This window comes from Culex pipiens, chromosome 1, assembly GCF_016801865.2.
Source record: "Culex pipiens pallens isolate TS chromosome 1, TS_CPP_V2, whole genome shotgun sequence".
Classification (NCBI taxonomy): Eukaryota; Metazoa; Arthropoda; class Insecta; order Diptera; family Culicidae; genus Culex; species Culex pipiens.
Window position 1 is genome coordinate 3,575,582 of NC_068937.1, and position 24,844 is coordinate 3,600,425.

Genomic DNA, 24,844 nt, shown 5'->3' on the forward strand with positions numbered 1-24,844 from the left:
TAGTGTCGCACCGAAAATTCTCAAAGCACCCCGTCTGCTTGTCTGTGGCGTACTTACTCTCTGCCGTCTGAACTCTATGGAAGGCTTAAAGTTTATCTTTATATGTAGTACTGAATGAATATTAATGCTGAAAAGGGGGAATCATTTTACAGCTCTTCAACCAACCCCCCCTTCTCAGAGATATGCAGATTTAGCAAAAGTAGCTTTTTGGGACTTTCCTTTCAGTGCGAGAGTATTGTACGCGATAATCACGACAGATTTCCATCGTCTTGTTGTGTTGTCTGAGCAGGCGGCGGCGCTTTGTCAATGCTTGAAAAAGGTTTTACCTTGGGAAAAATTAACCTAGAAAACATGGAAATGAGAGGGGAAAGAGCTGAGTCATTGGAGGAGGATTAAATGAGGAGAGCAGTATTGATGCACTGGGGATTTTTTTTAAGTTCTATGTGATAACTTCTATTAATTCCTTACTTTTTTGAATCTTTAGCACAAGATTTAAAAAAAGGTGGCTATTTTCGTCGATTTTTGCAAAAGCCAATAAATCATAACTCCACGCCATTTCAACCGATTTCAGCTCTTTTGGCCGCAAATAAAAGGTGATTAGATAGTAGGATGTAACAAAAATGACTTTTTGGCGGGCATTCAAGAGTTTGTTTCGGTGGGCTTACTAAGCCCAAATCCAAAATATGAGCTTGTTTGGACGTAACAGAAGCTAGCTCTTTGCGTTTGAATTTTAAATGGGATTTAACCCGTAAAAAAAGATTTTTTCAAAAATGTCGCTTTTGGGGCATTTTGGCCACTGAAGCGTTTATTTTCAACATCATTGGCGTGTAGGCCAGATCCTTGCGAATCTTTTGGTATATATAACATTGAAATTTGGAGCACCCTGGAGCTCGGTACAGACCTTCAAAGTTTGGCATTTTTTCGAAAAATTGACCCCAGCAAAATCAAATGGCGTCTAGGGCGTCGCGAGGCGCGACGCATATCTTTTTTGCCGGGCCGATTTTTCGAAAAAAAGGCCAAACTTTGAATTCTGAACAAATGTCTATGCGTGTGTATGTTTGTAAGTCCGTGCACCGAAAAATATGCACACGATTATCTCCGGAATGGCGATCCGATTTGGACCGTGTTGGTCTCATTCGATCCGTCTTGGGGCCCCACAAGACCCTAGTTAATATTATGAAGTTTAGAAAAGTACTTTAAAAGTTATGCTAAAAAAACGATTTTAACAAAAGTCCGGAAGATTGTAAAAAGGGTGGTTTTTGTAAGAAAACTTGTCATGTTATACAATTTTAGAAAGGTATTTGAAAGACCTTTCCAATGAGCCTGAATCATCGAAGATCTGATAACCCTATCAAAAGTTATTAGCACTTAAGTAGTATTTATACACTTTTCAGAAGCCGGATCTCAGATATTTCGATTAAAATGATGTTCGGGTTCATCATGCCACCCGTCATCAGTTAGATAATTGGAAGACCTTTCAAATGAGTCTATAACATCAGAGTTCTGATAACCCTATCAAAAGTTATATGCACTTAAGTATTGTTTATACACTTTTTAGAGGCCAGATTTCAGATATTTTGATAAAAACGCTGTCCGGATCTATCATGCGATAGATGATGGGTAATCAAAAGACCTTTCCAATGCGTCCAAAACATTGAAGATATGACAACCCTATCAAAAGTTATGAGCACTTAACTGTAAATATAATACTTATCATAGGCTGGATCTCAGATATTTTGATGAAAACGTTGTCCGGATCTATCATGCGAACTATCGTTGGATAGGTTATCAAAAGACCTTACCGATGAGCCAAAAAGATTGAAGATCTGAAAACCCTATCGAAAGAAATGAGTAATGAAGCTTAATATGTTAAACATGTTAAAGGGGAATGATGCAATTCTGAATGAAGATATTCACAATATGAATGTGAGGAAGGCACCAACCACCTAAAGGTGGATTAAGCAATGTTTTTTAAAATAAAAACGACGCGCCGGCAATAAAATACAAAATTAATAAAATTCTAAAATACTATAAAACTAAAATACTAAAATACTAAAATACTGAAATACTAAAATACTAAAATACTAAAATACTAAAATACTAAAATACTAAAATACTAAAATACTAAAATACTAAAATACTAAAATACTAAAATACTAAAATACTAAAATACTAAAATACTAAAATACTAAAATACTAAAATACTAAAATACTAAAATACTAAAATACTAAAATACTTAAATACTAAAATACTAAAATACTAAAATACTAAAATACTAAAATACTAAAATACTAAAATACTAAAATACTAAAATACTAAAATACTAAAATACTAAAATACTAAAATACTAAAATACTAAAATACTAAAATACTAAAATACTAAAATACTAAAATACTAAAATACTAAAATACTAAAATACTAAAATACTAAAATACTAAAATACTAAAATACTAAAATACTAAAATACTAAAATACTAAAATACTAAAATACTAAAAAACTAAAATACTAAAATACTAAAATACTAAAATACTAAAATACTAAAATACTAAAATACTTAAATACTAAAATACAAAAAAAAAAGTCATAAAATTTAAATAATAAGCATAAAAGGATAAAACTTGAATACGTATATATGAATATCTTTTGACGTACCTTCAGAAGGTTCTGGTAAGACATCTCCTAAGTCCTAACTTCAACAGAAGATAATATTGCAGAAATGTTTTCTTCATTTATCAAAAGAGACATAATCCAAAGAGATAATACAAGTAGGTGTGTCCTGCCCTAGTAATCATCCCCAAGAAAATGTGATTAATAGATATCCAAAATTCACACAACAAATGAGACCACAGAATAAAAATACACAACCGTAAGTAATGAATTTCCGTCCGTCGAAAAAACAAGCCAGCTCATTCCGAAAAGCATTGCACATGAATATTCCAAGAACAACCAACACAGCATGAACCAGAGAGACTGGTCAAATATTCATAATTACACGTCGTTCTTTTCTGTCTGCGAACAATTTCAATCATCGACGAAACGTTTTGTGGGATGTTGGTTTTTTTACCAACGTTTTTTTTTTAGTCAAAAAAAAAGTTAAAAACTTTTAAAGCTCCCTCCGAAAGTGGCTCCGATCGGAAAGCAATTTAAAGTCAATATCGAAAGCCAAAAGTTGAGCTCCACACCATCGAAGGAGATCAAGTTCCTTTCGAAAAAAAAAGAAAAAATATATAACCGAAAATCCAATTCTTTCGCGCGTGAGTGCGAAAAGTGCCCAGAAAAGTCTCATCCTTTGGCGCGTAATAAACTGACATAATCCTGTCCCCGGCGGGGCGTGAAAAAAAAACGCGGGGGCTTTTCAAGAAGGAAGTTGACACACCGCCTGCTACGATGGACGACGACGACGCGTCGATTTATTTTCACACAGTGTGGGGACGGCAATGAAGTGCCAACATGAGCGAAATATTTCGTGCGTGGAATTTCAATTCTTCACGACATGAAGTTTCCATTACCACTTTTAAGTCCGGCCCCTCGTCGGTGGAGGGCTTTATGATTACTTTAGGCCGAAGTGGTCGTGGTGGGGTGACGAAAGTAAACTACCCCCAAAGGTCAACAAATCATGAAATGACCCACTTTGGGGGAAGGGAGCAGGGAGGAGATGCAAAAATTTTAGAAGCGTTTTTTGCTGTTGGAAAGTTTGGTAATCTGGAATTAATAAGTTTTTCCTGCTGGAACTCTTTGGCGCTACGTGGCATAAAAATGGGAAATTTTCATAATCCAGTTTGCCTACACTTCATTCGTTCCTAATTGTATCTCAGCGGGAGGTTTATTTAAGACATTGTAGGAAAAATTTATAATTATTCCAGAGTTGGTAGAGCATTGATAATTACTCTAAAAAGCACTTGTAATTTGTTTAATTTTTAAGCGGGGATTTTTAATCAGGAGTCTTTTCAGACCAATTATAACTGCAAATTTGATAAACCAATTTATTGAGATGATTTTCCTCAATTAAAAAAAGTGTAATACAGAAGGCATGCTGAAATACTTCTGAACAAATATTTAAAGTTTTTTTTTGCATTTAGATACTGAAACCAAATCGTTTGAAAAAAATCTACTCATACAGAGAAAAAATCAATTCCCGAAATCGTGAATTGTGTTCATGAATTCAAGAACCACGAAGGAATTTATTCATGAGTAGTAGCCTGTCCCATTTTGAGGTCATGTCGAGGAATTTCAGGTGCTCACTTCTTAAATGATAGATTATGATGTTAGGAACAATGTTTTCTTAGACAAGAAAAAATAATAAAATACTTTCTCGCACCCCCTAGTCGATTTACTGAAAAAAGTCACTTTTTTGAACAAATTTTCTAAAATCGCTTGGAATCAATACAAAAACTGTTTCGATCAGGTGTGTATTATCTTCAAACGATAGGTTTTTGTCCATAGATTAAGATGCACTATCAATATTGGACCAAAATTTAAGTTTTTGGACTCTCCCAGGCGGATTTGTGTCGAAAAAATCGCATTTTTTCGAAACTTTTTTCAGAAATGTTCATTTAATTTAGGGTAGCCTATTTTTCCCAGTAAAACCAATACATGCAGCTTGTAGGAAATTTCATGGCGAACATTTTTCCCTCTGAGAAAATGCAATTTCGACACTCCAGAGCCGAGATATTTGAGTTTTAGTGAGGAAAAAAGTGCCAATTTTCAAAATTTCTCAGAATTCAGAAGCAAGGCCTACTAATTACACGATGTAGCAAGCATATGTCTCAAAGGTCAAGGTATGCTTTTTTATAGTAATTTTGGCGGCTGAATCCAAATCTGAAATCAAATTTCGTGTAAACAGTGATGTTTTGGAGCTACACCCTTTTGGAATGTTATTTGCGTGTTTAAGAGGCAGTTTTTGTAAATATTACTCGGTTTGTGCTAGAGGTCGTATCGAGGTGCTCCGATTTGGATGAAACTTTCAGCGTTTGTTTGTCTATACATGAGATGAACTCATGCCAAATATGAGCCCTCTACGACAAAGGGAAGTGGGGTAAAACGGGCATTGAAGTTTGAGATCCAAAAACATAAAAAATCTTAAAATTGGTCGCATTTTAGTAAAACTTCATCATTTCAAAACACTCTTAGATGCATTCGAAAGGTCTTTAGAAGCACTTCAAAATGAGCCATAGACATCCAGGATTAGATTATCTTTTTCTCATAGCTTTTGCGGGTTTCGCCTTGTAAGCGGAAGGTGATGGGTTCGATTCCTGTCTGGCTCGGCAAAGTCAGATCCCTTAAAAGAGTAAATATGCTCACTGGGAATACTGACCGGTAGGGGATGGGTTTCGACTAGCGGCGTGCTGGGTTTCCAATCCAGAGGTCGTGAGTTCGATTCTCGTACCGGGATGATGAAAAAAAAAAAATTACTGTTAAAAATGGATTTTTTTAAAACCTCAAAATCTTTTTGCAACAGCCTCCAACACCCATACTCTTTTAGCTCAAAAGTTAGGGAATTTCATGGACTATAATCCTACGGTAATAACTTTTTGGCCAATCGCAGTTTTTCTCATAGTTTTTCGATTTTTCTATAAAAAACATTTTACAACGTTAGTTATTGTCCCTACAGCATCCATAGCGGCACTTTTTAGTCTCAATTTTGTCATATTCGAAATCCTTGGAAACTTCAAACTTCAATGCCCGTTTTACCCCACTTCCCTCATCTCATCTCATCTCATCCAAATCGGAGCACCTCGATACGACCTCTAGAACAAACCGAGTAATATTTACAAAAACTGCCTCTTAAACACGCAAATAACATTCCAAAAGGGTGTAGCTCCAAAACATCACTGTTTACACGAAATTTGATTTCAGATTTGGATTCAGCCGCCAAAATTACTATAAAAAAGCATACCTTGACCTTTGAGACATATGCTTGCTACATCGTGTAATTAGTAGGCCTTGCTTCTGAATTCTGAGAAATTTTGAAAATTGGCACTTTTTTCCTCACTAAAACTCAAATATCTCGGCTCTGGAGTGTCGAAATTGCATTTTCTCAGAGGGAAAAATGTTCGCCATGAAATTTCCTACAAGCTGCATGTATTGGTTTTACTGGGAAAAATAGGCTACCCTAAATTAAATGAACATTTCTGAAAAAAGTTTCGAAAAAATGCGATTTTTTCGACACAAATCCGCCTGGGAGAGTCCAAAAACTTAAATTTTGGTCCAATATTGATAGTGCATCTTAATCTATGGACAAAAAATCGTTTGAAGATAATACACACCTGATCGAAACAGTTTTTGTATTGATTCCAAGCGATTTTAGAAAATTTGTTCAAAAAAGTGACTTTTTTCAGTAAATCGACTAGGGGGTGCGAGAAAGTATTTTATTATTTTTTCTTGTCTAAGAAAACATTGTTCCTAACATCATAATCTATCATTTAAGAAGTGAGCACCTGAAATTCCTCGACATGACCTCAAAATGGGACAGGCTAATGAGTAGTCACTATAAACTTTAATATATTAATTGGTGGATCTCAAATTCATGAACAGAATTCACAATTTCAGGAATTGATTTTATTTTCCGTGTAATAAGCATAAAATTACACGCTTTTATTTCAGTAAATATTTTATACTTAAACTTTAGTAGACAAAATAGGTATCATAATATTCTGGGGCTATTTTACATTCAAATTCCTTTTAATGCGCAAAAAAACATTGTAAAAATGCAAAAAATTTAAATTACAGGCCATGGTCTCAACATTTGAATGAACAAAGTGTATAAAAAAGCATTTTACACTAGTTTAGTTGTTTGCAATCATTAGTAGTTTTTTTATGTAAGATTTGACGAAAACTAAAATTTTAGCGAAAAAAAGGTTTTTCGGTAATGTAAAAAAAATTTCAAAAGATTTTTAGATAAATCCAAACATGCTAAAATGATTTTAAACGCAGAGAAATGCATTTTAAATTGATTTCATTTGATTGCACTAAAAATTTGATGTTTCTAGAATTTTTTTTACCTCCTGATTTTTTGGGCCGATTTTGAAGAGAGGGGACAAAAACTTTTAAAAATATTTGTACCAGCCTTACAAGTAAAAAAAAAAGTATTAAAGTTATTATTGACTTAATTTTTTTATTTAATAAACTTGTAAAAACGATTGAAAATTATTTATATTCATTGTTAAATGTTTATTTCTGCCCAGAAGGCAGAAACGTATTTTTATGAATACTATAAAATACTCTAAAATGCATTTTTCTACTTTTATAATCATATTTAGCATGATTTCAATGTTTTACTTTTTTAATAGATTTTTGATGAAATAGATTTGTTTTACACTAAAAATTTTCACAAAACTACGTATTTACGTATTATAAAAAAAAGGAAGACACTAGTGGTTGGTACTAGCAATGGTGGCCGACAGCTATAAAGTCAACTTCGTTTTTACGTATTTTTGAAAAAAAAACTCATATTTGATATTTTTGTAATATGGATATCATATGATTCCTTCATTCATAGCAAAAGTATCGGCCTTTTTTTCAAATACTTAAAAGTTTTACAAAACAACGCCTTCTTGAAAAAAAAAGAGTACTGAAATTTGATGTTTTTGTGAGATCAGTATGAAATGATCAGGATTTTCTCATAGTTATCGATAGTAATAGAATTTTTCTGAGAATACTGAAAATTTTCAAAAAACAACAGTATTTGCATTTTGTTTTAAATACTCAAAATTTGCAAAAAAAAAATAGGTGTTTTCGAAAAATAAAATACAAATCCACACCCTTGACCTTGACCAGAGCTGGAGAATATAAACTTCAAATAAATTTTGTACCAGCCTTTCGTTGTCTAATATTTGAGTCAAGCTTAAGTATAACCCTTAAGGGATCATAAACCACGTGGACACTTAAGGAGGGGGGTGGGTGTATGGCGATTGTCCACGATCCATACAAAAAAGATTTTTTTTTTTTGTATGGACAATTGTCCACGAAGGGGGGGGGGGGCAGATCCTCAAGAAAGTGTCCACGTAGTTTATGGATGGTCCCCAAACTACGCTAAAGTGATTTGGAGTTTTGAAATACAAAATGGTGATAATGAAATGTTTAAAAAAAGCAAAATTCAAATTTGACGCAGAACTTAAATTTGATGTTTAAAGTTAGAAAATAAAAAAAAAGAAAATAATGTTCGTGATTTGATTATCCAAAGTCCCACACAAACCTTGGGATAATCGAGGCTTCGAATAATCGAATCTGGACTGTAAAACAAGCTATCTTGAATGACTTCTGTGACAAACAGAAAATATCCACAAAGTTAAAATATGTTTTTCAAAAAAATTACATAAACCCAGCCCCAACTAAATTAGACCTCTTTTGGTGCTGTTCATAAACCACGTGGGCATTTCAGGAAGGATACTTTAATTCACCTTTAATTGCTGACCAGTTCTCTCAGATTTCGGTCATTCGATTTTTTTTGTATTTTTTAATCCGACTAAAACTTTTTTGGTGCCTTCGGTATGCCCAAAGAAGCCATTTTGCATCATTAGTTTGTCCATATAATTTTCCATACAAATTTGGCAGCTGTCCATACAAAAACGATGTATGAAAATTCAAAAATCTGTATCTTTTGAAGGATCTTTTTGATCGATTTGGTGTCTTCGGCAAATACGGACTACACTGAAAAAAAATGATACAAGGTAAAAAAAAATTTGGTGATTTTTTATTTAACTTTTTCTCACTAAAACTTGATTTGCAAAAAAACACTATTTTTATTTTTTTTTTCATTTTTTGATATGTTTTAGAGGACATTAAATGCCAACTTTTCAGAAATTTCCAGGTTGTGCAAAAATTTTTTGACCGAGCTATGATTTTTTTAATCAATACAGATTTATTCAAAAAATCGAAATATTGGTCGCAAAAATTTTTCAACTTCATTTTTCGATGTAAAATCAAATTTGCAATCAAAAAGTACTTTAGTGAAATTTTGATAAAGTGCACCGTTTTCAAGTTAAATCCATTTTTAGGTGACTTTTTTGAAAATAGTCGCAGTTTTTCATTTTTTTTTAAATTAGTGCACATGTTTGCCCACTTTAAAAAAAAATATTTTTGAAAAGCTGAGAAAATTCTCTATATTTTGCTTTTTTGAACTATGTTGATACGACCTTAAGTTGCTGAGATATTGCCATGCAAAGGTTTAAAAACAGATAAAATTGATGTTTTCTAAGTCTCACCCAAACAACCCAGCATTTTCTGATGTCGATATCTCAGCAACTAATGGTTTGATTTTCAATGTTAAAATATGGAACATTCGTGAAATTTTGCGATCTTTTTGAAAAAAATATTTTCACAAGGACTTACATTTTAAAAGGGCGTAATATTGAATGCTTGGGCAAACATGTTCACTAATTTTAAAAAATGAAAAACTGCGACTATTTTTAAAAAAGTCACCTAAAAATGGCTTTAACAAAAAGTCAAAAAGTTAAATAAAAAATCACCAAATTTGTTTTTACCTTGTATCATTTTTTTTTCAGTGTAGTCCATATCCATACCTACAACTTTGCCGAAGATACCAAATCGATCAAAAAATTCCTTCAAAAGATACAGATTTTTGAATTTTCATACATCATTTTTGTATGGACAGCTGCCAAATTTGTATGGAAAATTATATGGACAAACTAATGATGCAAAATGGCTTCTTTGGGCATACCGAAGGCACCAAAAAAGTTTCAGTCGGATTAAAAAATACAAAAAAAATCGAATGACCGAAATCCTAGAGAACTGCTCTTTTACTAAGGAGAACGAATTGGACAGAGAAGGAAAAAAATTGCAAAAATAACCTTCGAAATAGCTAATAGATGTGGGAGGAGGGCGAAATGAGGCGTTACTTATTCTAATATTCATATGCTGTTATTGAGTAGAAATGTTGACAATTCCATGTTGTTATAACTGAAACCAGGGAATTTTGTTTTAATGAATTTGGTAAAGCTACTGAATATCAACAACTATAACTCTTGCTTACTTTTTAAAAGGTCATATGTACATACACGCAGAAAAATATTTTGTAGAATCAGCCTGTACGAGGTTTGATTCAACAAAAAATTTGTTGAATATAATCAACGCCGATTTTGCGTTGAAACAAACCTTGATTTTCTCAATTCCACAAAAATCTTTTGTTGTTTTGAAAAAGGTGCTTTGACGTTTAGCGTTGATTCAACAAAAATCTTGATTTTCAAATCAACAAAACGTTTTGTTGATTCAAATATGCCTTATTTTTCTTCGTGTAGGAAACAATTGGCGTATTTTAATAAAATATTATTAAGTATTCGAATTAAAATTACTTAATTCAAATAAATTAGAATTTCTTCAATCCAAGGGAACATTTTGTCCCACAACATTTGAATCAAGCTTAACGCATCGTTAAATCTCAAACTGGGGGGTGAACCCCCACTTTTGACTCTCCCCTCAAACTTCTTTACAAGGACAAAGTCAAATTACCATCGCTGCACGTTCCCGCCGTTTTCGCCACTCTCCGAAATTGATTGGATAGAGAAGATCCAAATTGGGGAGGATTTTCTTCGCTTTCGAGAACCACGTGGACACACTTCACTACCACACAAGAAGAAAAGGCCAATGAAAAAGAGCAAAGTGTCATCACACCGGGGAGGTCTCCGGGAATGTGTTTTTTCTCCGATAAAACGGTCACCCCTTTTGTTGAAGAAGGAGTAGGGTTGATGATACATCGACTGGAAGTGATAGGATGTAGCGCTTCTCGGATGACTTAGTGACTGCTGCCGGCTGGCTGGTATCTTATCAGACATGATAGCGGTTAGATTCGGTTTCTGGTTTCACGCCCCGGGAGGTCAAATTCATCGAGGTGAACAGAGCAGAGGTTGTGGAATGCGCCCGGAGAGTAGGCAATTTGTAACCGGCTGCGGTTGGACAGTCAGTGTGGGCAAGAGGGTGGAAAATCGAGAATAATAAAAGGAAAGAGACAGTCAATAGTTAAATTTATTTTTTGTTCTTTTACATCATGCTTTTTACTTCATATCTGCAAAAATTTAATAAATTTTGAAACCTTTAGCAGATTTTCTCTTAAAAAAACTTTTTTTAAATATTCTATAATCAACATTTATTTTTTGAAGGCAGTGACAATAAAGTGAATTCGGATGAAGGAAGTAGTTCATCCAATGAACAGCACATGCGCAGAAAAATGAATCTATTGATTCATTTCTCTATTTCATGAATTATATTGTCAAGATTGCTGGCGATATACAAATATTTCTTGGAAATCAAATGAAAATTAAGAAACAATCGACTATTGAAACATCAATCATTTTTATTTAAAGTTTAATAATAATTAATCAGTGTCAAATAAAGATTTCTTCTCTCCCTCACCGTTAGCAGCAGTTATTTTTGGTGTTTTTCGTTATTTACAGTACAAAAAATCCTCTTTCCCCTCTCTAAACCCCCGGCGAGAACGACTGATGCGGCCGGTCAATGTCCTCGTAGCTGGTCGGATTGTCGCCGGATCGGCCCGCCCCAAAGCTCATGCTGCCGCCCCGCTCGGTCAGCTCCCGGTGCAGCAGCAGCAGCGTGAACGGCCTCAGCGCCAGGTTGAAGATCGCAAACACCACCGAGAATATCCCGCCCACGCTGGGAAAGTGCCCAATAATGGCAATCAAATCGAACAGAAAGCTCGCCCCGTTCACCAGCGATGCCTGCGGGAAAGAAGAAGATAGTCGTGAGTCACCGAATTGTTTTGATTGTTGCCACTAGAAAGCATTACTATGTGAACCGCATCGGTCGACTCTTTGTCGTGAATCGCCCAAAACAGCGTCAGAATGTAGATAAGGTTGTAGAACTGGTAGGCCGAGGGCAGCCAGTAACCTTCAAGGGCGAACACCGTCAAGATGAAGTGAATCGCTGCAATCAGCTGAAATGGAGACAAACGTTAAAACGAATCCTCAAAAAAAATCAAATTCTTCCCACCTTGACGCGAATATGCGGCGTATTTAGCGCAGCTTGAATGTCCATGTTTGCACAATTTGTCACTGCACAACCTGCTGCCAAGGAACCAAAAACAAAAACACAGTAGGCGATTAGTCAGAGTCAGCGAGTCTGCCTGTCTGTCAGACGAAGCCAAAGATGTGCAACGCGAGAAGCTGAGAACGTGAGCTCGCGCGACAGTGTGTGGGTAGTAGGCGCTGCCGTCGGCGTGACGTTTCAACTTGTGCGCAATGTTTTGCTTTTGAGCGGACAGTTGCTGGTTGCTGATTGTAAAATGTGACGTTGATTGAATTCAGAACAATAATTAAATGGTTCCTTCTGGCAAACACGACGACGACAAGCTCTTCCATCTTGACGACTCGTAGATCGTCCACACAGCCGTTTCTACGATCACCACGATAAGAGTTTACAACATCAATAAACGTTAGTTCTCGCGTTTCGTTTTCCTATCCGACTGCTGCTTCCCTCTGGCCACCGAGAAAAGGAAGATTACAGTGAGTCGTCAATGAAAACTCTCCAGTCAAGCATAACAGTTCAATGTCAAACCATAAACTAATAATTTGAGTTATCGATTTTACGGATAACTGATAATAATAGGTTTAGTTTGAAACTTAAACAATATCTATCAAATTAACATCCGTAATTGAAGCGTCACCATGATTTCGAAAAGTTATGCACTCGAAAGAGCACTTTTTATCTCCAATGTTTGAAAATAATACCACTTCAAGTACAGCTCCACAACTGTAACAAGCTACTCGTCTTAGTTTCACTCCAGCTTTCTCCAAACCCCACGAATATGTTCGTACTAATTTTCCTCCAACTTCTCGGGTCAACCTCCACTGCCCAACGCTCATTCCCACCGGAGTTCCGCTTCGGCGTCGGAACTGCGGCGTACCAAATCGAGGGAGGCTGGAACGCGGACGGCAAGGGTGAGTCCACGTGGGACCGACTGACCCACCAGCGGGCGGAACTAATCGCAGACGGTTCCAGCGGGGACGTGGCATGCGACAGCTACCACCAGTGGCGTAGGGACGTCCAGATGGTCAAGGAGCTGGGCGTGGACGTGTATCGGTTCTCGCTGTCCTGGTCGCGGATTTTGCCGAACGGAACGGTTGACTTCGTCAACCAGCCGGGCATCGAGTACTACAGCAGCCTCGTTGATGAACTCCTTGCCAACGGGATCGCACCGATGGTCACGCTGTACCATTTTGAGCTTCCACAAGTGCTGCAGGATGCGGGCGGTTGGCAGAACCCGATCATCGTAGAGCGCTTCAGGGACTTCGCTGACGTCGTGTTTGAAAGGTTAGGCGATCGCGTGAAGCACTGGATCACGTTCAACGAACCGGCTTACTTCTGCGAGAGTGAAGCGATCATGCTCGAGGAGTTCGAACCTGGAGTTTCCAACTACATTTGTGGTCATCACCTGCTTAAAGCTCACGCTGAAGCGGTCCGATTGTATCGCGACTCCTACAAACCGCTTCAGAACGGAACCATTGGGATCTCGCTTGCCAGCATGTGGTATCAACCGAGATCGGATTCGCAAGACGATCTGGAAGCTTCCCAGTGGGCAATGCAGTTCAACGTGAGTTCGCAAACTTCTAAACTGTCATAAAATGATCAGAAATGTTTTACAGCTTGGTTGGTTTGCCCACCCGATCTTCTCCACCAACGGAGACTACCCGCAAATCATGAAAGACCGCGTAGGATCTCGCCTACCGAAGTTCTCCGACGAAGAAATCGCCTCAATCCGCGGCTTCGCGGACTTTTTCGGACTCAACTTCTACTCAGCAAAGCTGGTCAGTAAAAACCCCGACCAAAATCCGGCCAACCCACCATCGTTCGACCACGACTCCGGCGTTCTAACGTCAGTCGATCCCAGCTGGGCAGCGACCGAGTCCTGGATTCTGGTGGTCCCTTCCGGAATGCGAAGCATTCTGAACTGGATCCGGCTCGAGTACGGGAATCCACCGCTTTGGATCACGGAGAACGGGGTTGGGACGAAACCAGGAACCGTTGACGATCAGCGGGTTGACTTTCATAACGCCTATTTGAACTCGCTGCTGGATCGCTCTCGCTTGGACGCTGATGGATAATTTTGAGTGGACTGCCGGATACACGTGAGATTCTAAATTATTGAATCATAAATTTCTAATATCTAAAAATTGTAATTTCAGACAAAAATTTGGCTTTTACCACGTGGATTTCGGCAGTGAAACCCGAACGCGGTACGCGAAAATGTCCGCCAAGGTTTACCGGAATATTGTGCGCACCAGAATGATCGATCCGGAGTACAGGCCACTTTCGGATGCGATTATTCCGAGCAAAGCGAGTGCGCCTATGGAAAGACCAATCATCTTTTTGGTTGAATTGTTTTTATTGTGGTTTTTTTATCTAAAAGATTGATAAAATAGGAAAAAAGCCAAACAATTTTGGATGGATAATTCAAAATTCCTATAAACAGCAATGTTATTTTAAAGCATTTTTCATATAAATATTGTTTTTTTTTTAATTGCGAAATTAAGAGAATGAAATATACACTCAACCCCCGGTGGTTGGTCACTTTTTCGTTTGACACTTTTTTAGTTTGTACCCCGTTGGTTGGTCAAAGTCAAACTAAAAAGTGACGAACTGTCACTTTTTACACGGCGCTCACGCACACTATCAAAACAAACATTTGGTAGTGTGTGTGAACTCCATGTAAAAGGGGTGTCAAACTAAAAAGTGACCCCGATCGTTTGACAACAAATGGTGTCAAATCATCGGGGTTTGAGTGTATTCAGAAATATGACAACGATGCTTAATTTAAAAAATGCTTATAAAAAGTAGTATTTATGGATTCAGTTATGAATTTGTGATTTATGCTATTAAAACAATTATTTTCTTTCATTTTGTAACATTTTTAACTTTAGTATAAATTGTAAATTTTCTCATACATGTGAACTAATGATTATTACCGTCATCTATAGGGGAAATCGAGACACAAGGGCCGAATGGGGACTGCTGTTTTAGCTGTTTTTTTCACAATATTTGGTGTATTGACTTTGTTCTCTAAAAACTGCTGTCCTTATTCAAACTGTAGTCCCGATTTGCCCACAGTTGACGGTACGAAATAAAATGGGCAAATTTTTAAGCTGGTTCATCGCGCTCCTTTTGATTTGGCTAATTTGCCGAGAAATTAAGTAATAATTAGTTAACAAACAACAATTTGTTCTCCTCAATAAAAAAATACAAAATTTAAATGCCTGAATTTTGAATATAATGTCTGTTATAACTTGAACCCAAAAAAAATACTATTTAGAAATATTTATGAGCATGAGCATGAGAGACCACCCATGGTTGTCCTTCTCCGTTGCTGAACAGGACCGTAATATCCTATCAATACAACCGACCATACGCTTGAACGATCTAATGGTGTTTCCCTTATCAACAGCATGTATGAATGCGTTGAAAAGATAAAACATCAAGATCATTAAAACTAGATCTGAAGCAAATAGGTAACAGTCATTGGCCACCAACGGCGCCCGCCATGTCAGTTTGTAGATCTCGGGGGATTGGGACGGGAATGTTAGTTAGCACAGGCTGCTACCAAGGGTGGGTTCTATACGATATCCACACCCCCACGTGTGCCGGAAAACTACTTCTACTTGGGATTTTGTTAGTGGGTAAGGGTAATGGCCAGGATTCAACATAGAGGATGATGATGCGACCCAATAATCAATAAATTTGGTTTAATAGTGTGATGTATTATGCATTCTCAAGGAAAACAGTCGGAGGATGCGGATGAGATTTTTCCCGGTTATTTGGTGTTGAGTTTAGCATAAATGATTCAATCTTAGACAGCCGGCTGTGGAAAGATAAAACCAAATAAAATGCGAAAACGCGAAACCGCCCGGACCGAAAAACCCACACAATCGAAAACGGCAACGAAAATCCTGCGTGATAACCGCGACGCGCACCGTTCAAATTCTCCAAAGCAACTGTCAACATCGCGAAATCACCCGGGTCGAAATACACACACCACTATTTAGAAATATTTATTTCTTATTATAATTATTTATGAATTTTCCTTAATATTTCTTTAACCTTAAATACCATTTGTATGACCCAATCTCACCCCTGATGACGGTATCAAGAAACTAAATTTATATCTGCTGAATTTTTAAAGACGCTAAAAATTTAATTGTTTTTTATTTGGAAGCTTTATTGAAGCTTGAAAGTTTTTAAATAGGATTAAAAATTCTTTCAAAATCAAGTTCCGTTATCAACGGAACGGAATCGACGTAACACCTTATAATGTGGCCCTCTTAAACTTTGCGGTTTCGTCTACGGTTCCACAGGCGTATATCGTTCTTTTTGCGACAAGACTCCGCCTCCCGGGTCTCCTAAGTGTGAAGGTTTGGCACGGGGAGAGGGCACCGAATACCTATATTAACACTTAGATTTTTTTGCGTCCGCCTCGGGATTTGAACCGGCGACCTCTGGATTGTGAGTCGTCCGATTGATCCACACAGGCAGGTTATTTTATTAATTTCGTGGTATTTCGAGTTTGTTTTCTTCATAAATATTTCATCGAAATTTAAGAAGTAATTTCCCATGATATTTTTCGTGTAAAAACCTGGAGTTAAAAAAAGATCCAGTAAACAATTTTTTATTTATTGCTTTTTGAGTGTTTTTGAATACCCCTGACTCAAAAAGGTTTCAAAACACCCAAAATGCAAAAGTTTTAAGTTTTGATTAGGCCGTTGCAAATATTTTTCAAAGTTTATGTCGCCCACCCCTTCAAAATTGTTCTGAAAAGGGGGGGCAAAAAAATATTTTTCCAAAAAACTATAAAATTTCCATGAAAATAGAAGTCTAATTAACTGAAAACAATCTAAAATGCATTATTCTGCAATGATCATAATTAGCATGTTTGGGATTGTTTAAAAAAGTTTTGAATTTATATGAAATTGCAATGTACAGCACCGCAAAAATTTTATTTTTCGCAAAAAATAAAATTTTCGTCAATACTTAGATATTTTGGAAACTTATGATTGCAAGACAACTGGACAGGTGTATAATGCATTTTAAAACACTTTTTTCATTAAAATGTTGAAACCATGGCTCGTTTTTTTTCAATTTTTATACTTTTTTATTATTTTTTTGCCCCCCCCCCCCTCGACGTTGGTCAGAGTCGAGGGACATAAACTTGAAAAAATATTTGCAACGGCCTTATTGGACTTTAAAAGAAAAAAAAATCAACTTATTTGTTATATTAGTTAGGCCGATGCAAATATTTAAAAAAGTTTTTGTCCCGAGGTCCAGGGGGGGGGGGATTTAAATAACAAGCCATAGTCTTCACATTTAAATGAAAAAAGTGTTCTAAAATGCATTTTACACTAGTTCAGTTGTTTTGCAATCATTAGTTTTCAAAAAATCTAAGATCTGACAAAAACAAAAATTGTATCGAAAAAAAGATTTTGCATCGAAAATTTTCAAAAAATCTTAAGATTTTTTAATAAACCCAAACATGCTAAAAATTATTTTAAACGCAGGAGAATGTATTTTGATTTGATTTCAGCTGGTTGCACTTGAATTTTCATTGAAATTTTGAAGTTTATTGTAAAAATATTTTTTTGCCCCCTGATTTTTCGGGCCAATTTTGAAGGGGGGGGTGACAAAAACTTTTTAAAATATTTGTACTAGCCTTATATACTAACTAAATTTTGTAAATTGGAGACATTGAAATGTCCTATTGAAAACATAACTGAGAAAAAAAAATATCTTTTCAATAAATTGAAAGAATATTCTTAAAATTTGAATTCAAATTAAAACGTTTTTAAATTTATCTATTCAAATACTAATATTTTCTAACATTTCACTTTTTTTTAAAGTAATCGATGATAGATAAAAATAGTATAAACATTTCAAATAGATTTTAAACACTTTGAAACATGTATTAATGTATTCCCTCCTATTTACAGATTATGAATACATTTAAAGCATAATAATTCATTTTCCTGCAATAATTTAATTTTCACTATACTCTTTTAAAAAATTATGAAATTTAATTTAATAGTAGGTACATATCTGGAGTTTTTTTTAAAGGTCCAATAAACCAAATTTTCAGTTTTTGCTTTTTGGATGTTTTTTAATACCCCTGACTCAAGGCAGTTTCAAAAACACCCAAAAAGCAAAAACTGGAAATTTGGTTTATTGGACCTTTAAAAAAAACTCCAGATATATTTGGAAAAATCAATAAAAAATGCTATGATCCATAGGTGAAATTTTTATTTTATTTTTTATTTTTTCAAACCATAACAAAATTCTGATTTTCAGACATTCAGACACCTTAATCAACACTTTAGGGTTAAAACAATCTGAAAATCACAAAAAAAGCTTAGTTTTGGCGAAAGCTTCAACTTCAGCTGTCAAAGCAAACACCTTTCGCTACTCGCCCCCAGAACAAAGCAAGCGTTTTTCAATCGCAAAGCTTTTAACTCCGCCATCTAGTGGCCAATAGCATTGTCAATAGGCACATTGCCATTTGACGCCTAGAGATAGGCCCCCAAAACCAAAGCTAAAACCTCGATTCGCCACCTACATTCGAGTAGGAGAACTTTGGTGCAAGGTTACGTTTACTTTTTTGTGCGATAAGTGCAAAGGCGAGTGAAAACTATTTAAAGGTTTTTTAAAAGAAAATTGATCTTTTGGAATAAAATAAAGTTAACAGGAGGTAAGAAATAAAAACTTCTATCGATTGACTTTTTGATTTTTTTGCTAAGTTGCCTTTTTCATTGAAAATTCTGAGATCCGGATTGAAAACGCGAGAATGAGGTTAGATAGCAAATTTTGAAAATCATTACAATTACCATTTTTCAAGCAGAGCTTTGCTTTTATGGTAGAAGTGACTTTAAAAAATATTTGTCCACTTGAATAATCTACATTCTCAATTGATTAGTTAGGTTTTGGTTGATTAAAACATTCCATTATTTTGAATCAGATAATGAACAGGTTAAATTGGCCATCACAAAAATATTTTCGCTTATATCAATTAAGCTATTTATTTCTTACCTGCAAATGGTATAATTTGCTATAAATGTCGATTTTATGATGAAATAAAACAATTTCAAATTTCAAACCAACTTACTTGCTGTAGGTTATAATGAAAACATCACCCCAAGTTTCAGCGCCCTCTAGTGGGGGGTAATTTTGACGTTTGATTGCCTATATGCAACGTATCGAGAAATTAAAAGTGAGAGTGTGTGCGTGCAACATGCAGTTAAACTTTTCAAAGTGCTATGGTAATCTTCACAGCAACTTCACAGAAAGTTTAACTCCATGTTGCACACACTCTCACTTTTAATTTCTCGATATATTTAGATGGTTTTAGAGTAAAATCACCCGACAATATTGTGGTGGCCTACATTTAGGCTGTTTTTCTATTTTTTTTTAACCCTGCATCAAAGCCATAAACTACTAAATTTAATTTCTAGGGGAAATTCTCGTATGTTTGGTATGTTAAGCACTCGCTCTTAAGTCTATCCAATTAGCTGATTTTTACTATTTAAACAACATATTCTGTAAAACTTTTGCTTAAACTTGCTTGCTCACTTTCTGTTGAGCACAGGGTTACCAGGTCAAAATTTGAAAAATCTGGCAAAGTATCGAATAAAATCTGGCAAAATCTGGCAGACGGAAATCTAACAATTCGGAGTGGTGAAGGGGAGGGAGGGTATAAATCAATCCAAAAGTTTGTAGAATTCAGATGGTTTTACTGGTTGTATGGGCGTCAATATTTTTAAAAGATAGGCCCTGTTTATATACAACAACTTTCCAGAAGACACCATTTACCTAGGATGCACTTGAAACGAGTTAGAAATAAGTGTCGTACTCATATTAGGTAAATGTTCTGCCAGTGTTGTCAGGAAATATAATTTTCCTGACTTATTTTCCAATCGGACTTTTGAAAACGCTATATCTTTTTTCAGAAGAGAGATAGAACCATACTTTCTTCGAGAAAGTTTTAGAGGACAATCAGTGCTACACTCCTACGGTATTGGTTTTAAAATTGAGTGAAACCTGAAAATTATAAAAATCAAAATACTCAGGGTGGCCACTCAAGTCGGGAAATCGGGAAAGTCGGGAAAAAGTCGGGAATTCGCCTAAATCCGCCAAAAAATCGGGAAAAGTCGGGAATTTATGATTTTTTGTCATAAAGTCGGGAAAAGTCGGGAATTTTGAGCATACCTGTTTGAAAATTATTTTTTAACTCTTGAATTATTTTGTAATATTTTGTACAATTTTCAAATTGAATTCACTCATTTCTGCTATAGTAACTTACTTTAAATTCAAGGTTCTTTTCACTATTTCAATAAATTTGAGGCATTCAAAATCTTAATGAATATTGGGGTCTTTGACACAGATTTTCATAATATTTTTTATGAATCAAATGATCGCTATTAATTTTTGTTCATCAAACAAGAGGTAAAGTTAATGAAAAACTGATATAAAAATAGAGCCTTAGAATTATGATTCTATTTAATTTTGTCACATAATTGAATATTTGAAAACAGATTCTAACTTGAGTTTGGCAATGGTTTTTTTTTTGTAAATATTTTTAATTGTTTAACTAAATTCATTTAGTAATTTAAAATTTGTTTTTTTTTCCGAATGTTGCCATTGAACTTTTTTTTGTGAGTATGGGTAAATTACCTACCATAGATAAAGCTTATTTTCAGTTTTCGGAAAACTTAAATATCGAATAAAATCCAAAATTTAAAAACTTTTTTCGTTTTGAAAACATAAATAGTATATTGAAATTGCAAAAAAAATAACAATAATCCAAGAAATTTTCAGTTATTGCAATTTAAAAAAAATTGTCTTCAAACATTTTGCTTAAAATAAGTGGGAAAATATAAAATCATATCAAACTGAATTATCATTGAAAAAAAACAGTTAAATACTGACCACTAGATAAATTAACATTGATTAGAAAATTCAATATCAAAAATTACAAAATTAAAAAGGGAACTTGGCAAAAACGTTTTTTTATGCATTCCTTGACATTTTTCTAAATCCTTTGATTGAATAATAACAGCAGTCATGTTTTAAGCATTCTTTGTTTAAAAATAATGATGAAGTTTAAAAAAAAATTGGAACGCTATTTTAAGTTCAGTTATATTTAACTTTGTGTCATTTCCAGTTGAAACGAAGTACCGTAAACTGGGGTCAATCGGGACACTTAAGGGTGAATTGGGACAGCAGTTTAACCATGATGTAGCACAATATTTTGATTTTTCTGGTTGGTTTCAGTTAGAACAGACTCAGGCCAACAAAATGTGTACATCCATTTCCAAATTTAAAAGCATTAGGTGCTCTAAAAACTGCTGTCCCTATTCAGACTGTAGTCCCGATTCACCCCAGATTACGGTATCAAAAACTATACGTTTGCCAATTTAAAAAATAACATGAAAGTTATAAGTATTGTTGAACTTTCGATTATTTTTTCAAAGATTAATTGTTTGTGTTTCTACTCTGAATCATAAATAATGAAATTCAATTATTGAAGTTTTTTTTATTTGTTGTTTAGTTTCTGTATTTACAAATAGTAGTTTATGCAACAAGTTGCAAAAAGAGGATTTTTTTCAGCACGAGTCGTACATTTATCCAACGAGGTTCACCGAGTTGGATAAATACGAAGAGTGCTGAAAAAATCAAGTTTAGCAACGAGTTCCATACAACATTTTTTGCAATTCCGAAAAACACCCATTGAGTGAAATTTTAAGTCAAATTTTCATGTATTTTGTCAATAAATCGATTAAATCAAAAAAATGTTGAAAAGTGTTACTTTTCGAAACAAGTGCTGAAAAGTTCAACTTTTCAGCACTCATTTCAGTGCTGAAAAGTAGAACTTTTCAGCATTTATTTTGAAAAGTGTTGCTATTCGATTCTGTTATTTTTGGTACAGAAAAGTAGGCTATTTCGTTGTTCAAGAATGACAGGAAAAGTAAGTAGTTTCACGACGGAATTGCAAAAATGAAATTTTAGTGGTCACCCTGATTAAATACAAAAAAGTTGGTTTTCCCATACTAAATTCCATACAAAATTGAATCGCTTTGCGCAAAGTGTGGGCTGAACCAATCGCTCCCAAATTTTGGGGGGTTGTTCATGGACCCAAAAGGGACCGAAAAAACTTTGTTCTGAAAAATCGATCATGTCGAGCCATCCTAATGGGCACAAAAATGATAAGTTACATTATCTCTAAGGAAAACACAATCAATTTTATTTTATTTGCAATAAAATTCATTCATTTTAATCAAAAAGTTGTACAAAAATGGCTTAAAGTAAAAAATCTGGCAAAATCTGTCAATATCTGGCACAGAGAAGGGCGAATCTTTATTCTGGCAGACACTTGAAAAATCTGGCATTCCCAGATTTATCTGGCAACCTGGCAACCCTGGTTGAGCTATCTTTCACTCGATTTTAGTTGAAAGAAAAGAGACTTAATTGTTTTCGACTTGAACAACTTGAAGAAGTGTTTTGATCAAAAATTTCAGCCCTGAAATATATATAATAATCAAATGAGGATTTAACAAACACAAACAGAAATGAAAGCCAACAGGAAAAATAGAAAAAAATACATCAAAATTACAAATCAAAAATGTTTCAAGAGCGAAGACAACAAAAACTATGATAAATCTACATGAAAGTTCAATTATTTCAAAATTTCAACGATTTTGGTTTAAAATTGATTCAGATGGATAAAAAAGGTCAGTTTTACCCCCAGATAAATCTAGGATTTTCTTTCAATTCACAACGTAAAAAGAACACACAACAACGAATCATGTCAATTTTTTTGGTCGGAGTTTCCCCCTTCTTTTTCTTGCTTTTTATTTTGGCATTTATTTCATAGAAATAAATAGTTTGTACACTTCCGGTACCACTGCACGGAACAGTGCCGTCCTGCCCCTTTCGGGGGCAAAAACGCCATCGCAACCGCAACCAGCAGCCATCCGGCGATGTGGCCACGGGGAAATCTGCAAAAGCGAGAGGGGAAAAGCCTTCGATTAGACTTGGTGAAATTGGTTTGTGTTGTAAAAATTGGGAGATTTGAAGCGCATCAGTGTGCAAAACTATATTGACAGTCACGATTGATCAGTCGAAAGATGGTGATAAGTTTATTCATCATTGAAAGGGGGAGAAGATTCTTGAGATTGAGTTGGACGAGTAGCGACACTTACCCCTTATTCAAAGAGACCGAAGCCCATGTCGTCATCCTCCTCGGATTCGGACTCTTCCTTCTTCTTTTCCTCTGCAAGCAAAAAAGGTAAACAAAAGAGAGTTTAAGGTTAGGTTCGCGTCAAACACACACAATAATTCGTCGCACATGGCGCCCACAAAAACTCACCCTTCTTCTCCTCGGCGGCGGCGGCCGGGGCGGCACCACCAGCAGCGGCCGGGGCAGCACCACCGGACGGCATCGAGGACAGCTTCTCGCGGCCGGAAGCGATCAGTTCCTCGACGGACTTGCCCTTCAGCTCGTTGACCACCTTGGTGACGCGGGTCGAGTCAGCCTCGATACCGACCGAGCTCAGGATCTTCTCGATGTCGGCGTTCGACGGAGCGGCGTTTCCGCCGAGGACAGCCAAAAGGTATGCAGCCACGTAACGCATTCTGCGGAAGAAAACGACGGAAAGGGGAAAACGGTCCAATCAGAGTAGGCGGCTTCCATGATGGGCGGAAAAAGTTGCGGGTTGCTGGTCGCTCGGAAAATTCGAAATTTCGCCACTAAATCTTCACCGAATCCACAAAACTGTAACTTGTTCGCACAGCTCAGACCCGGGGCAACAGTTTTAACTATTTTGCAATCAACTCTGGAGCTTACTTTTAAGTCTGGCGACACGAAACGAGGGCAGCACTAAAATGAAACACAACTCACTTGTTTGAAGTGCAAACGGGGAAAGAGAGCCAAGAAGAGAAGTTTACTTGGATGTCTTCTTTGCGTTCTTCTTTTTTGGCCGGAAACACGAAATGTCAAAATTGACAGTGACATCTGTGTGGTCATTCCGAGAAATGCTTGGGGGCATTCAGGAATGGGGTACTTTTCGATAACCTTCTCAAAATTGATTTGCTTCAAATTTACTTAAATTTGGGTAGTCCAATTTTGTTTTGGAAATGGAAATATCAAGGAATTATTAATCAATTCTGAAAGGTGGGTAAGCTTAATACATTTGGGACCGTTTGGGACCATGCATAAACCACGTGGACACATTTTTAGAAATCTGGAAATTTTAGATCTTGGAAATTTCCAATTTCCAATTTTATCAAAATTTTAATTCACAATTTCAGAATCTTTAAATTTTTAAAATCTTGATTTAAGCCACATTTTTTTTTATTAAGATTATCAATATATAGAATTTTCAAATTTTTAAATTTTCCAATTTTAGAATTCAACCATTTCTAGTTTTTTTAAGAATTTTGAAATTTTCGGAATATTGGAATTTTGGAATTTTGGAATTGGGTACTAAAGCTATATGTCCATTTTTATGTACAACGGTAAAAACACGATTAAAAACCATTTCTGACCACTTTTATTCATTTTAATGCAAGACAACATTTTTTCGATGGATCAACTATGGTCCCCTTGGAGCGAGCTGTCAAGTAGAACCTTTTCTGTCAAGAAGGGCCGTGAAGTTAATTTTTAAAAATTGAACTAAAAATCCATTTTAAATCCTTTGAGGTCGTTCAAAAGGTCATTGTACTCAGAAAAATAAGCTTTATCGTTGTGAACAATAATATCACACATTTAAGCTCAATTTTAGGGACCAATTTAGATTTTTTTTTGAATTTTGGAATTTTAGAATTTTAGAATTTTAGAATT

At 35.5% G+C, this 24,844-nt stretch overlaps 2 protein-coding genes and 1 pseudogene across 3 annotated transcripts; 1 reads left to right on the plus strand and 2 right to left on the minus strand.

Moving 5' to 3' along the window:
* Nucleotides 1–11,288: 11,288 nt before the first annotated feature.
* Nucleotides 11,289–12,125, minus strand: LOC120432236 (type-1 angiotensin II receptor-associated protein-like). The gene is made up of 3 exons (XM_039597410.1): nt 11,965–12,125; nt 11,762–11,908; nt 11,289–11,693 (listed from the first exon to the last, which is right to left on the minus strand). Exons 1-3 carry the CDS (start codon nt 12,007–12,009, stop codon nt 11,436–11,438), a joined length of 450 nt encoding a protein of 149 aa, XP_039453344.1. The 5' UTR covers nt 12,010–12,125; the 3' UTR covers nt 11,289–11,435.
* A 112-nt stretch (nt 12,126–12,237) lies between these two features.
* LOC120432234 (myrosinase 1-like) lies at nt 12,238–23,183 on the plus strand (annotated as a pseudogene).
* On the minus strand, nt 22,811–24,029 carry LOC120432237 (60S acidic ribosomal protein P2). 2 transcript variants are annotated; one of them, XM_039597412.2, is made up of 4 exons: nt 23,903–24,029; nt 23,372–23,637; nt 23,205–23,275; nt 22,811–23,000 (listed from the first exon to the last, which is right to left on the minus strand). In XM_039597412.2, exons 2-3 carry the CDS (start codon nt 23,634–23,636, stop codon nt 23,208–23,210), a joined length of 333 nt encoding a protein of 110 aa, XP_039453346.1. In that variant the 5' UTR covers nt 23,637; nt 23,903–24,029; the 3' UTR covers nt 22,811–23,000; nt 23,205–23,207. The 2 variants fall into 2 exon arrangements, with proteins under 2 accessions (XP_039453346.1, XP_039453345.1); XM_039597411.2 differs by having other exon boundaries at nt 23,849–24,007.
* Between the last annotated feature and the right edge of the window lie 815 nt (nt 24,030–24,844).

What these genes read in the sequence shown, in the direction of transcription:
- LOC120432237 (XM_039597412.2), bottom strand. Translation starts at nt 23,636, where the DNA reads ATGCGTTACGTGGCTGCATACCTTTTGGCTGTCCTCGGCGGAAACGCC. An exon ending in CGCCGCCGAGGAGAAGAAGG is followed by an intron (nt 23,276 to 23,371) that starts GTGAGTTTTTGT and finishes TTTTGCTTGCAG; the next exon opens with AGGAAAAGAAGAAGGAAGAG.
- LOC120432236 (XM_039597410.1), bottom strand. Translation starts at nt 12,009, where the DNA reads ATGGACATTCAAGCTGCGCTAAATACGCCGCATATTCGCGTCAAG. An exon ending in CGCCGCATATTCGCGTCAAG is followed by an intron (nt 11,909 to 11,964) that starts GTGGGAAGAATT and finishes TCTCCATTTCAG; the next exon opens with CTGATTGCAGCGATTCACTT. An exon ending in CGACCGATGCGGTTCACATA is followed by an intron (nt 11,694 to 11,761) that starts GTAATGCTTTCT and finishes TCTTTCCCGCAG; the next exon opens with GCATCGCTGGTGAACGGGGC.